The sequence below is a fragment of the Sinocyclocheilus anshuiensis genome, unplaced genomic scaffold (genome assembly GCF_001515605.1).
Source record: "Sinocyclocheilus anshuiensis isolate Anshui unplaced genomic scaffold, SAMN03320099.WGS_v1.1 scaffold143, whole genome shotgun sequence".
NCBI classification, from domain to species: domain Eukaryota; kingdom Metazoa; phylum Chordata; class Actinopteri; order Cypriniformes; family Cyprinidae; genus Sinocyclocheilus; species Sinocyclocheilus anshuiensis.
The window spans coordinates 648576-661351 of NW_015548197.1; the positions used below are offsets into that span (position 1 = coordinate 648576).

Consider the following 12776-nt stretch of genomic DNA (forward strand, 5'->3'; position numbering starts at 1 on the left):
TACCACTAGATGGCACCAAAACCAACAATGAACAATTAAATGGGTCATATGATGCGATTTAAATTTTTCCTTTCTCTTTGGAGTGTTACACGCTTTGGTGCATAAAGAAGACTAAAGAAGACTAAAGTCTCAAATCCAAAGAGATATTCTTTATAAAAGTTAAGAGTCAGCCACACCTACCTAAAACGGCTCTGTAAAAATCGACGCGTTTCAGAAAGGCGGGGCATAGAGGAGAAACAATAATGTACAGTATGTGGAAAATAATGTGTTTTTTGAACTTTAAACCGCATAAACACATTTCATTACACCAAATACACAAAATAATGTTCTTTTTAGCAGCATCATATGACCCCTTTAATCACAGCTTTTCTCTCTTCTTGACCTCTCAGTGATTGAGACTATAAAGTCATACTTTAAGAATCTCACTTTCATATCATAGCATCCACTATTTCAATATGTCATTTAATAAGGTTTTGCACTCAGTATCAGTAGCTAAAATGTAATTCTCTTTTTAATGTCACACGTGTCCTTCAATGTAAGTATGTTTATTTCCCAGATAATTAGTAAATGTGTGTGTTCATGCTTCTGAACATCAGCGAGACAAAAATGTCAGAAACTGCCCAGTTAGAGTATCTTTACAAGTGCATGTGTTTACATTTAGTGGTGAGACTTCAAATTATGTGCAGTAGGTGCAGACGTGGGCATTTGAGTGTGTTTGATGTCTATTGAAATTGCTGTGGTGGATCAGAAAATCGGAAAATGTTTGTTGGAAAATTGGAAATAGTGTTTTGAAATGTGTTCTCTGTTTGAATGTAAAACAATGCATTTAAGCCAGTTTTTCACAATTGCTTCACAAAGCCCATTTGTAGAATAAATCACTCTTTCTGCAAAACCTTAAACAAGTTCAGGCAGTTAGACACCATTAGTTATACTTTCTCAAGCACTCTAAAACTCTAAACACATTCTCACTCACTCAAACACATTTTGCACTGATGCATAATATAATATAGCCTTTATTATAATACAGGTGCATCTCAATAAATTAGAATGTCGTGGAAAAGTTCATTTATTTCAGTAATTCAACTCAAATTGTGAAACTCGTGTATTAAATAAATTCAATGCACACAGACTGAAGTAGTTTACACCTGTATACTCGCCTACAGTCCAGGATCCTGTCTTCAGTCATCTGCTACCTGCCCTCCGTGTGTTCGTTCCTGTATCTGCAAGAGAGACATTCAGTTACTGTTCAGCCAAGTCATAGCAAGCGCCATTTGACTGCCATACTTACCATTGCTTCATTTTCGTTCCTTTCCTGTGTCAGCCGTTCAATAAAACACTGTTTATATTTCACTTACCTTTCTGTCCTCTTCTGTTGTGTGACTGTGTGTGTGTGTTTTTTGTATATTCTCTGAGATATATATTCACCACAATTCACACTTAGGTGTGATTTATTTTGTGTGTGTGTGTGTGTTTTATTGCAAAATATTTACTAAATACAATAAACAGTTTTTTTTGTAACTACAGAATATGCACTGGACACTGTGTTCTCCAGTTTTTGATGTAGTGTCTAATGAATTATCTGTAGTGTGTATATATTGACAGGCTGGGATCTGAAAGTATTGTTTGATGTTGAGTACAGGTGAAATGTTTTTTTTTGTTGTTGATTGTTTGATTTTGTCAGAAAAGTCAGGGGGAAACATGTACATCTACATTACAGTTTTTCTGAATTGCTAAAACACATTTCTTGAAATCATCACTCATTTTCTCAAAACCTTAAACACAAATCCGAATATTCAAACTAAATTCACAAAACCCCTAACTCTTCTGGCAAAATCAAACATTCGCTTCAAAACCATTTCACCTGTACTCAAAATCAAACAAAGCTTTCAAATCATACACACATTAGTCAATAATATACACACTACAGATAATTCATTAGACACTACATCCAAAAATGGAGAACACAGTATCCAGTGCATGTAGTTACAAAAAAACAACAACTATTTATTGCATTTAGTAAATATATTGCAATAAAAAAACACACACAAACAAAAGAAATTACACCATATTTATGCTGCGGCACCCGGGGAGCAGTTGGGGGTTCGGTGCCTTACTCAAGGGCACCTCAGTCGTGGTATTGAAGGTGGGAGAGAGCGCTGTACATTCACTCCCCCCACCTACAATCCCTGCCGGTACGAGACTCGAACCCGCGATGAGCAATAAAGCTATACTGAGCCCCTTTATTAAAATACCTGGAGGTGAGGAATAATACAAAAATTGTCATATTCACTCAGTATTACTTAATCTAATTCACAAATATCTCAATTACAGTTAAGTAGAAATTAATTGTACTCAGTTGTTTTTTAGGCACTAAAACAGTCCAATACTTTATAGTCAATCACATTTTAAAAAATTATTAATTCATATATTTTATTTTTAAGTGGCACATCTAGTCCTCTGTAGTGGTCTGTAAGATTGCAGCACTAGCAGGAAGGTGTAAGTGAGTGAAACAATGCACACAAATGTAAATATAAATATAAATGTGACACTCTGTTAGTTACATATGTTGCAATGTGTCAGACTAATCAGCCACCCTGTTCATTAGATTTTTTAATGCTACCATTTTTGCAAAATATTCAGTGAACCACCACATGATGGGAGTGTTTAACCATTCTTATGCTCTCAAAAATCTGTCTGACAGAATGATCTGCTTTTGGTCAAATTTAGACGCTTTTCGCATGATTGTGAGATATAACATACACAGACAGAACACCATCATATAAAGGACGTATATTCATTATAAAATGAGATGACTTTAACATACAATATACAAAACAATATATACAATTAATCAACTTCTAGTTCATTGAAAAAATCATTATTTTTTGGAATAAATAATATCTGGTTTTGTTTTCATTATTTGTTGAATATCTCTGGTGAAGCAAATGGTACAATAATAACCCATGTGAAATGGAATCAAAGCTTAAGTTGTGTAAATAAAGAAATAAATTAATTGTCAGGAAATACTGTAGTTTTAAGAGGAAAGCACCAAACTAACAATATATTTATTTAAAACCAAACTATGTTTCACAATTTTTTCTGGAGAAAAAAAAAACAAAACAAAAAAAAAAACTATATATATATACAGAGGCGGACAAAGTACTCAACTCTATTACCTGAGTGAAAGTACAGATACTGCTGGTCAAATATTACTCCATTACAAGTAAAAGTTGTAAAGACAGATTTATACTTAAGTAAAAGTACAGAAGTACTTGCTTTTAAAAGTACTTAAGTACCAAAAGTAAATTTTTTGTAAAAAATAAGTTTTATTTTTGTATGTAATACTTGCAATACTTTTGAAGCAACATAGAATACATTACACCTACTGAATACACTGACTAGCTTGTAGTATCTTTGGAATAAAGAGCTTTTAGAATGTTAAAAACCTATGGGGAATAAATATCACATTTGCAACTGGTCAGTGCTCAAAAAATGCTGGGAAATCACTTCATGTAGCCCCAAGAGTGATTACTGAAAAAAAAGAAAGTCACGTTTTAGAGAAGAAAAAAAATCACCCACTGACTTTCAAAGCTGCTACACAGTAACGACTTTCTACTTCGAGGACCTTGATAGAAATGTAGTGGAGTGAAAATACAATATTTGTCTTTCAATTGTAGTGAAGTTAAAGTCATAAGTTCCCAGAAAAAATTTTACTCAAGTAAAGTACCAATACTCAAAAAGTGTACTTAAGTAGGCTACAATACTCAAGTAAATGTACTTAGTTACTGTCCGCCGTGTGTGTGTGTGTAGTTAACATTACCTTTTAAGATTTGATTAATTTGAACCATTATAACAATCATATCATTTATAATCAGACGAGGCTGAATTCAGCTTCTTATTCGCAGCTTCTTAATATCCGTTCCACCTTAAAAACGCGACGCTTCCGCGTTTCTTAGCTTCTTATTCACGTCTCTATTTGCGTCTCTTTTTCAGAAACGAACAATGAACTATTTTAAAATGTAAATAACACTGAGATAAGAGCGAAAACGGGCTGTCAACAATTGAGTCAATAATGCAATTTCAATTGAATGGGTCCATAACTTAAAAATGCTTAAAAATGTCATGAATGCAATAGCTCAAGTCTATATTGTCATATATGTAAAATGTATAGGTCCATAATTTCAAAATGGTACCGTAAAGATAGTTAAGTCATATTTATTTGTATAACGCATTTCACAACACATGAGCAGTTTCAGAGCAGCTTTACAGAAAATGCACGTTTTTCTGTTACAAACCCAGAATAGTCTTTATAGGAGTGGGCATCAGAAAGAACAGTTGAAGTATAGTACAAATTATAGTATTTACAAATACCATATATGCATTTAAGCAACACCCTCAAGGACAGCTGAGATTTTGCGTCTCCAATTGGGCAATCAGTGCAATGGCCTATTCAACTGTATAATTACATATGTCATATATATAGGTCCATCTTTTAAATCAGTGCAATGGCCTATTCAACTGTATAATTACATATGTCATATATATATAGGTCCATCTTCTAAATGGTACAGTAAACATGTCTGATATATATATATATAGTCTTTATAGGAGTGGGTATCAGAAAGAACAGTTGAAGTCTAGTACAAATTATAGTATTTACAAATACCATATATGCATTTAAGCAAACGTTGTGTGCATTTTAAAGCAATGCAAATGTCATCATTTTGTATCTGGAGTCCTCTATTCACAGGTGCTGGGTCATATGAACTCTTCATAAGAGGCTAGATAAAAACAAATAAAAATAAAAATAAAATATTAATTACTGCACTCAAAGGATGACATGCACGTTCAATAATTAACGTATAATGTAATTAGATTTCATGTTGATAGCCCGTTCTCACTCTTATGTTAGTGTTATTTACATTTTAAAATAGTTTATTGTTCGTTTCTGAAAAAGAGACACAAATAGAGACGGAATAAGAAGCTAAGAAACGCGGAAGCGTCGCGTTTTTAAGGTGGAACGGCTAGCGTCAATGAGAAGCTGAATTCAGCCTCGTTATAAACAGTATATTCTAAATCACTTCCCATCCCCATACTGAGGACTTTTGGGTACCGAATGTATTATTTCAGGAGTCAGTTACTGAAAAATCTTTTCTCCAGGTTAATATTCTTGGAAGCACACCAGGTTATGTGTCTGTGGTGATGTTTGTGGGCGTGGTTGGGTTGAAGCAGTTCCAAATTGTCTTGCTTGCGGCGCATGTGAGTTGGGGAACCCGCGCTGGTGACAGACTATGAAGACTAGTTTATCCGGTTAAATTATACAACAATATCAGGTTGTTTTCCAATATGATGCTCTTCCTTGTATTAACGTGTTGGATTGGTAAGTCTTGTGCCGGTACCAGTTACTCTCACGGGTTAATTTATACTTGTTACATTTGATTTGAGATGGGTGCTTTACTCGCACACAGTGTTTCAATTTACAATGAATACTTTTTAAAGGCATTGCTGCTGGTGTTGATGAAGAGGACGATGAGATTGAGTCGCTAACCGTGTCTGAAGGTGGAAACCTCACCATCTCTGTTCACATAGAGAAATCGGACGAAGACCCTCAGGTTTTGGTGACCCGTCTCAAAGGCTCCTCGCAGGAACCGATAGCGCAGGTATTCTGTCATAATGGAGCCTGTGCTCAGAAGTGCTGGAGATCCGGAGTTTCTCTCATATATGATGGAGAGAATATAACTCTGATCCTGATGAACGTCAGCTACAATCAAACGGGGCTTTACAAGGTCTGCAAACTGAGCAGTAGACAACCGGAAAACAAGATCTACAAGCTTACAGTGTATCGTAAGTATTATTCTAGCGTGTCGCATTGTCTTTGACTTTCCGAAGTATCACGCAGGTCTTTTTTTTTATTTTTTTTTTTTATTACAAAACTTGTAGAAACATACAGAAACAGGGAAGCGAGACATGAATATATTCCAACAAAAAGCAATTATAAAAATAAAAACAGAAAACAAATATTCTGTATTTGCATGTCAAATTAATTATTATCGATACATAAAAGTGCAAAAATAAACTTCAATTTTTTTAGAAAAGTTGTCATAATACATCAAAAGTTTGGCACTCTTTTTGTTATTAGTAAGTCTAAGAGATGAAACAAGAGAGTCCAATTCAACAAGAAAAATAGGGAAAGACAAAGGAGATTTAAGCCATTTTTGCTTATGAATGAAGAATTTTGCATTCAATATAAGAAAATTAACAACATATTCAACAGATAATAGCTTTGGATTTTCATAATAAAAGATAACATCTTTGAGGACGAAGGTATGGGACACATTTGTAAGGTTATCACGCAGGTCTTATGAAATCCGTTGTAGTAGTTGCATCGTCATAATTTCGCAGGATAGCAAGAGGACAGCAGCATATATTTTGCCAGTTATGAAAGATATGTGTTTGTTTTGATGCATTCTGACCTATGCGGACATTAAAACGTTTGGGAACGTATAATAAATACATATAGCAAAGAACAGTTCCTGTTTTTTCTCCGGTGAGCAGAAACGACTTCTGAACCACAGCGTGCTGCTAAAATGTCGGTAGATATTTGTGCCGCAGAAGTAGAATAAGGAAGAAAGTTATGATTCAACACAATCAATGACTGAACTCGAGTGACCTATGGCTTGACAGTGGACTCGAACTTGTCACATGTTGCGTCATGAGAGAGCGCGGACCTGACAGAGAGCACCGAGTCGGAGCTGCTTATGGTTATGTTGTTCTGTACAATAGCAGATCACGCAAAGTGTATGCAGCAAAATATAACGCAATAAAAAGCAATATATAGCCTAACTGTAATCGTGAAGTAGAAAAGGAAAGATTGTCAATAATGTAGTCCTGACAAAATATTGCTGGAAAGTGATGGATGGATAGACAGATTAGTGATTTGGAATAGGGGTTTTCAATCTTTTAGATGCCACAGAACCTCAAATATGATCATCCTCATGCGGCACCCCAAATCTGAAATTTATGAGAACTTTTTTTTTCTGTTCGCTACAGTAGGTTACTGTACTGTTGATGTATTATTTATATGTTTGTTTATCTAATTTAATTAATTGTTTATGTACTTATGCAGATATTTTTTACTTTTAATTTATTTTAAATTAAACTATTTATTACCTTATTTTATTCCATATTGCTTTTCTCTAAACTTCCACCATTCCTCTAGAACTCTTTCCTTGTGCATATATGCATTTTAACCTAAATCGTGAAAATCCATGTACATTTATTACAGGTATTTGTAAGAATTCACTCGCATTTTTTGTTGTGGTTGTTTCTTACAGAGCCTCCACTCAGGACCATCAGCCCTGAACAACCAGCATCTGCCGTGCACAGTAAATCATTTACTGCAGGCATAAGCACAGCTGCAGTGGTCCTCGTTTTACTGGTCATCATTTGTGCTGTTATTTGTGTCATTTATAGGAAGCATGGGAAGGCAAGTATCATTGCAGAGCAATTTATCTTAACCTGCCTTATCCTAATTTGATGCTGCATTCAAAAATATCAATTAAAACTATCCATCATGTACATTTTACAAAGTAAGAATGAAGATAGTAAAAAAACCCATAAATGTATCAGCTTAAATGCAAAATAACAGAAGCAGTCAAAAGTTTTAAGTATTTAAAATGTATTATTTAACTTACAATCTGCACAGGAATGGAAAAATGTTCATTTCATTTCAGAGAACTGAACACAAACACAGGTTTATAAAAAAATAAGCTTTCTTTCCCCACAAAATCTGCAATTTTTTGTTGCTGTTTGGATGCAGTAAAACATCCACAGTTGTAACACAACACATCTGGTCCATGTTTCTTTATAGTTCTAGCCTTGAAATCAGGATTAGGCATCAAATAATGTCTTCAGGATCATTCACACATGTAAAATGTATTATTTAACTTACAATCTGTACAGGAATGGAAAAATGTTCATTTCATTTCAGAGAACTGAACACAAACACAGGTTTATAAAAAAAGAAGCTTTCTTTCCCCACAAAATCTGCAATTTTTTTGTTGCTGTTTGGATGCAGTAAAACATCCACAGTTGTAACACAACACATCTGGTCCATGTTTCTTTATAGTTCTAGCCTTGAAATCAGGATTAGGCATCAAATAATGTCTTCAGGATCATTCACACATGTGAAAACGGCACAAAGGAAGACAAGCATAATGTCTTCTTTAGTAAGAAATTAGTAAGAAACAAGTACTGGATTTTATCCAGCAAATATGATGCAGGTTGGAGTAATTTTATTTTGCAATGACAATGGAATGGTTAACCCTAAAGTAGTTATAGTTTTTATTTTGGCATCTACATCATTATTTTCACTGGATTTGCATGGCATCCTGTAATTGTGTTTTTCTATCGACTTACAGGCAGTGCCTCAAGAGATAGACACTGAAGCCAGCAGGTGGCATAGCTCCCTAAGTGATCATGCAAGTTAGTTATAGTTACTGTATTATTGCAAGCTCATCCAGTGCAGGACTAAGCTGAATGGAATAACAAGACGGGTCGTCTGTAAGGAATCAAAAGGTCGTTTCACTCACTGAGGAATGTAACCACTGGTGCTGCCACTGGGACACTGGTGCTGTTTTCCCAAGAGATCCCAGGTGATTCTGCTGCCTTTGAGAGGCAGCTACTGGCACAACAGCTGTTAATTATAACAGTGCTTATTTATCCTTGAACTCCACAAGACATTAAGGTGTCCCGTTTTTCATTTTATGAATTTTTTTTGGCATGATAATTAGGGCTCCAAGCACTGAAGATTGTCCACCAGATAGAGCCAAAGATTTAGAAATACTGTCTAATCTAATAGTTTAGCATCAGTATGAATGGCTCAAAAACTGTTGCTTTTATTTGTAGCACCATTGTACACTAAAAATACCTTATTTGTTTGATTTAATTAGTTTGCAAAGAAAAAATGGGCATATAAATGGGTAGCTGAATTATTTATACAGATACTGTAGCGCTTATCGTAGCTTTTGTGATCTCTGAGTAGTAAGCAAGTTCTGTATTTTTATTAGATTTGAACATTCAATTCAGTCTAACAGTAAGAGTCCATTTGAAAATCAGCTGCCGATTTTGGGATCATGTGTGATTTACTGATTTGTTTCTTCAAACCCTAACTTACCAGTGGAGATTCATTGTTGTATCTGAAAAGTATTTTTGACTTAATCATTGATGTAAGTTGTTGGTTTTGGACCAAGATGGTTTTTGCACTTGAGAGTTTATTTGTTGTTCCTGCATGAATTGTGAGCAGCATTATAATATTTTTGTATTGTCTGTGCATTCTGTTGATTATTTGCATTGTTTGTATTTAATTATTTAAAATATATTCCAGTGTTACTGAAGATTGTACATTCTGTTAGACTTCTCTGAATAAATACATTTACAACAGTGTATTTCTTAAAATCTGCATAATCATACAACAAAAATGTCTTCAGAGTAAAACTGGTTATGCAGAATTGTCAGTTGATTGGATTGAAAGATGGAAGCAGAACCAAAACAGTTGAAAGGAAAAAAAACAAGATTAAATAAAAATGTTTTTATCATCTTAAATGCTTTCCTTTCTGTTTCTTACAGTACGTGTGTTGGCTAAACTGATTCTTGTGATGTAACAGCAGAAAGTAAACATACAGAGAAAAACATTTGCATCTCATTAAAGAAATGATCAGATTTTATATTAGTGTCCCTAATTATCATTAGCTGTGAGATGTGCTAATTAACTAAATAAAACGGAAATTTTTATTATTTTTTATTTTTTTAAACTAGTTCTAACATTCTAAATCCCAACACACAAAAATGTGCAAAAAAATACAAAGTATAAAAACATTGTGTATATTGTCTAACAACAAAAAAGTGCAGCAATGCACACTATAAAACTCGAATATGGGCACTAGTTACCAGTTAAACACTGGTTAACCAATCAGTCAAGGAACTATTTCTACCATGACTCTTAAAATTACTTTAATTTGTTTCATTGTCAAATTAAATCATATATATATATACATATTTATATATATACACACACACACACACACACATACATACACACAACAGACCACATAGGAATAAGCCTCTTTGTTATAATAGAAATTACTTTTTTTTCATAATCTAAATATTTCATACTGCTGTACATGTTACAGAACTTATTTGTTGTTTTAGTTTTATAGAAACTGGTTCACAGTTATAAAATACAACAGAACCAAAATATATATTTTAAGAGTAAAAATGGAAATGGCAATTACACCGAATCTCACAAAAGTATCACCATCACACAGAAGAAGCAGCTCTTCTCTGAGATGAGCAGAACCTCAGATTCTCAATAAGAAACCCAACAGTGGTGATTCCCACCAGACCAGACAGAACCAGACGAATCAGAGCCTCAGTGACGCCACAGTGATCCAGACAATCTGAAAGAGAAGAGACTTGTCCATAAACACCTTCTGTGCCGTTAAATGTCTTTGTGAAAACTCTGCACAGAGGTTATTGTGGCAGGAAGAGAGTTCTATGGTAAATGTAGTTTTTTCTTGTACCTTCCTGTCGTGGGCAGATCTCTTTCATGTGAAGACGGACGCTCTTATTGCTCACTGGATTCACAGCCGTGCAGCTGTAGGTCTCTGGATCGTTATAATGAAGCTCTAATGGTAAACTGAGGTTGATGCTGAGATCAGGATTGCTGGTCTGGTTCAGCATTTCACTCCCTTTATACCACGAGATAGACACGTCTCGATCATTCTTCACAGAGCAGACCACAGAGCAGAAATCCTCTGTTTTGTGTTGTGTACCTGAAAGACACTGACATTTCTACTGCTATCATAATTTACAAAAAGAGACCAACAAACTGCATCATATCAAAACTGCTCAAATGGGTGTAATTTTTTCTTTAGTATTGTTGCAGAAGTTCTGGAATCATTTTATGGAAGCTTATTTCCACCATGGAATAAAAATATAAAAAGGTAATTGTGAGTTTTACAGCTCACAATTCTGACTTATTTTCCCAGAATTCCAAGTTTCCGTCACACAATTCAGAATTTTCATCCAGAATTCGAAATTTACATCTCGCAATTCTGATTTTATTTCTCAGAATCTTAAGTTCACATCACACAGTTCTACGTTCTTTCTCAGAATTCTGAGTTTACATCTTGCAATTCTGACTTTTTTTTATTTTACTGAAACCACACACACATGTAGAATTCAATTGCAAGTTATAAACTCGGAATTCTAAGAAAAAAGGCTGAGTTATAAACTCGCAATTGAGAGACAAAAGTCAGAATTGTAAGCCACAAAAGTCCACGGTATTATTTCAGATAGAAATCATAAAGACAGACCTGTCGATTGGTGCACACTAACTGATGAGCTGCTCCTGATGGCAGGTACAGAGACGGGTGCTTTAGGACAAAAGGAAACATGCAAATCTCCCTTAAAGAGGCCAGTATTGCAGTGCAATAATCACTATGGAACCAAATCTAATCAATTATTATCCTATAATTTACATGTTATTTTTAAACAGAGGCTGCAGCTGTATCTTACCATAAACATGGACTTTGTATCTCTGTCCTGTGATGTGTGCACCGGTGATGATTAAGGCTTCATACAGTCCAGACTGATTAGTTCTGATGTCTGTGATGGTTAAAATTCCATGTTTTTGGTCTAACTGCACTCTGCCAGTGAATTGCGTGTTATAATGAGTGTAAATTTTCCCTTGATGCATCTGTGCGACACGAGTATTTTGTCTGCCACTTTCAAACGACCACAGTATCTGAACGTCTCCCTTTAGATCATCAACTCCAGGTTGCAGATTGAGAACATCTCCCTCCATCACTTTAACCGTTTCAGCATCATCAACCTCTCCACCCACTGAAACCATATGAAAGCAGGTGAAATATACAGGTAAACAAATGACTAATATGGTATTGACAATAACGGTTTCTAAACACCTGTTGAATTTCAATGGTTTGATGTTCTGGGCAACCAACAGTTCACCACATAAACACACTGCGGTCGACACAAACCTGTGTTTAATAATACAGTCCAGGTCATTTATATTTTCATGCATACATTTCAGTAAATGCAAATTATTAATTTTACGGGACCTTTTGAATCACAGATGTGAATTATGTTATCTATAAAACAGTGCATGGTTGTCTAACCATTTCATATTGGATTTGTTGAAATCTCCCAAAATCCATTGCAGCATGCATGAAGTATGCGATTACTATTATAGGATGACTGTTTTTGAAACCATAGACTTAGATGCAAGATTCTTCAGAGAAGATTGTAGAGTTAATTTCATATTAATTGTCTTAACCAGATTTAAACTTGAATTGTGGTTTAGTGGCTAAAAATCAAGACTGCCTGACCGACAAACAACTGATTGAATAATGATAAGGTTTTGAATTAATATCTTTGATTTCTTCTTTTCATGCATGTTTGTATTGCAACACTAGCAGGTCTGCGGTTTGACAGAACATGATCTAAAGAGGGATAAAGGAAGTCTTTTTGCGGTTTCAGACAATGCTGCATAAAGGACAGAGGTTGTTTCTTTACCTTGAAAACTGAAACCAACAGCAGAAATGAAAATATGGCACTCTTTAGTTTAACACATAAACAGATGCAATTTTTTGTGAGAAATTTAAAAAATGAATAAAATTAAAATTAAATGTTTTTCTTTCTTTCCTTTACTAAATTTAGCTTTGTATGAATGTAAAGAGACCGAGTGTAAGTCAGCA

General features: G+C 34.6%; 1 protein-coding gene across 1 annotated transcript in view; it reads right to left on the reverse strand.

The window, feature by feature from the left end:
* Nucleotides 1-10317: 10317 nt before the first annotated feature.
* Nucleotides 10318-12776, reverse strand: part of LOC107653206 (SLAM family member 5-like) — a 3557-nt gene continuing 1098 nt past the window's right edge. Inside the window, exons 2-5 of the mRNA XM_016439874.1 lie at nt 11578-11904; nt 11376-11435; nt 10581-10832; nt 10318-10457 (exon numbers count right to left, since the gene is read on the reverse strand). Of these exons, the coding sequence (XP_016295360.1) occupies nt 10318-10457; nt 10581-10832; nt 11376-11435; nt 11578-11904 (779 nt within the window). The remainder of the gene's footprint in view (nt 10458-10580; nt 10833-11375; nt 11436-11577; nt 11905-12776) is intronic.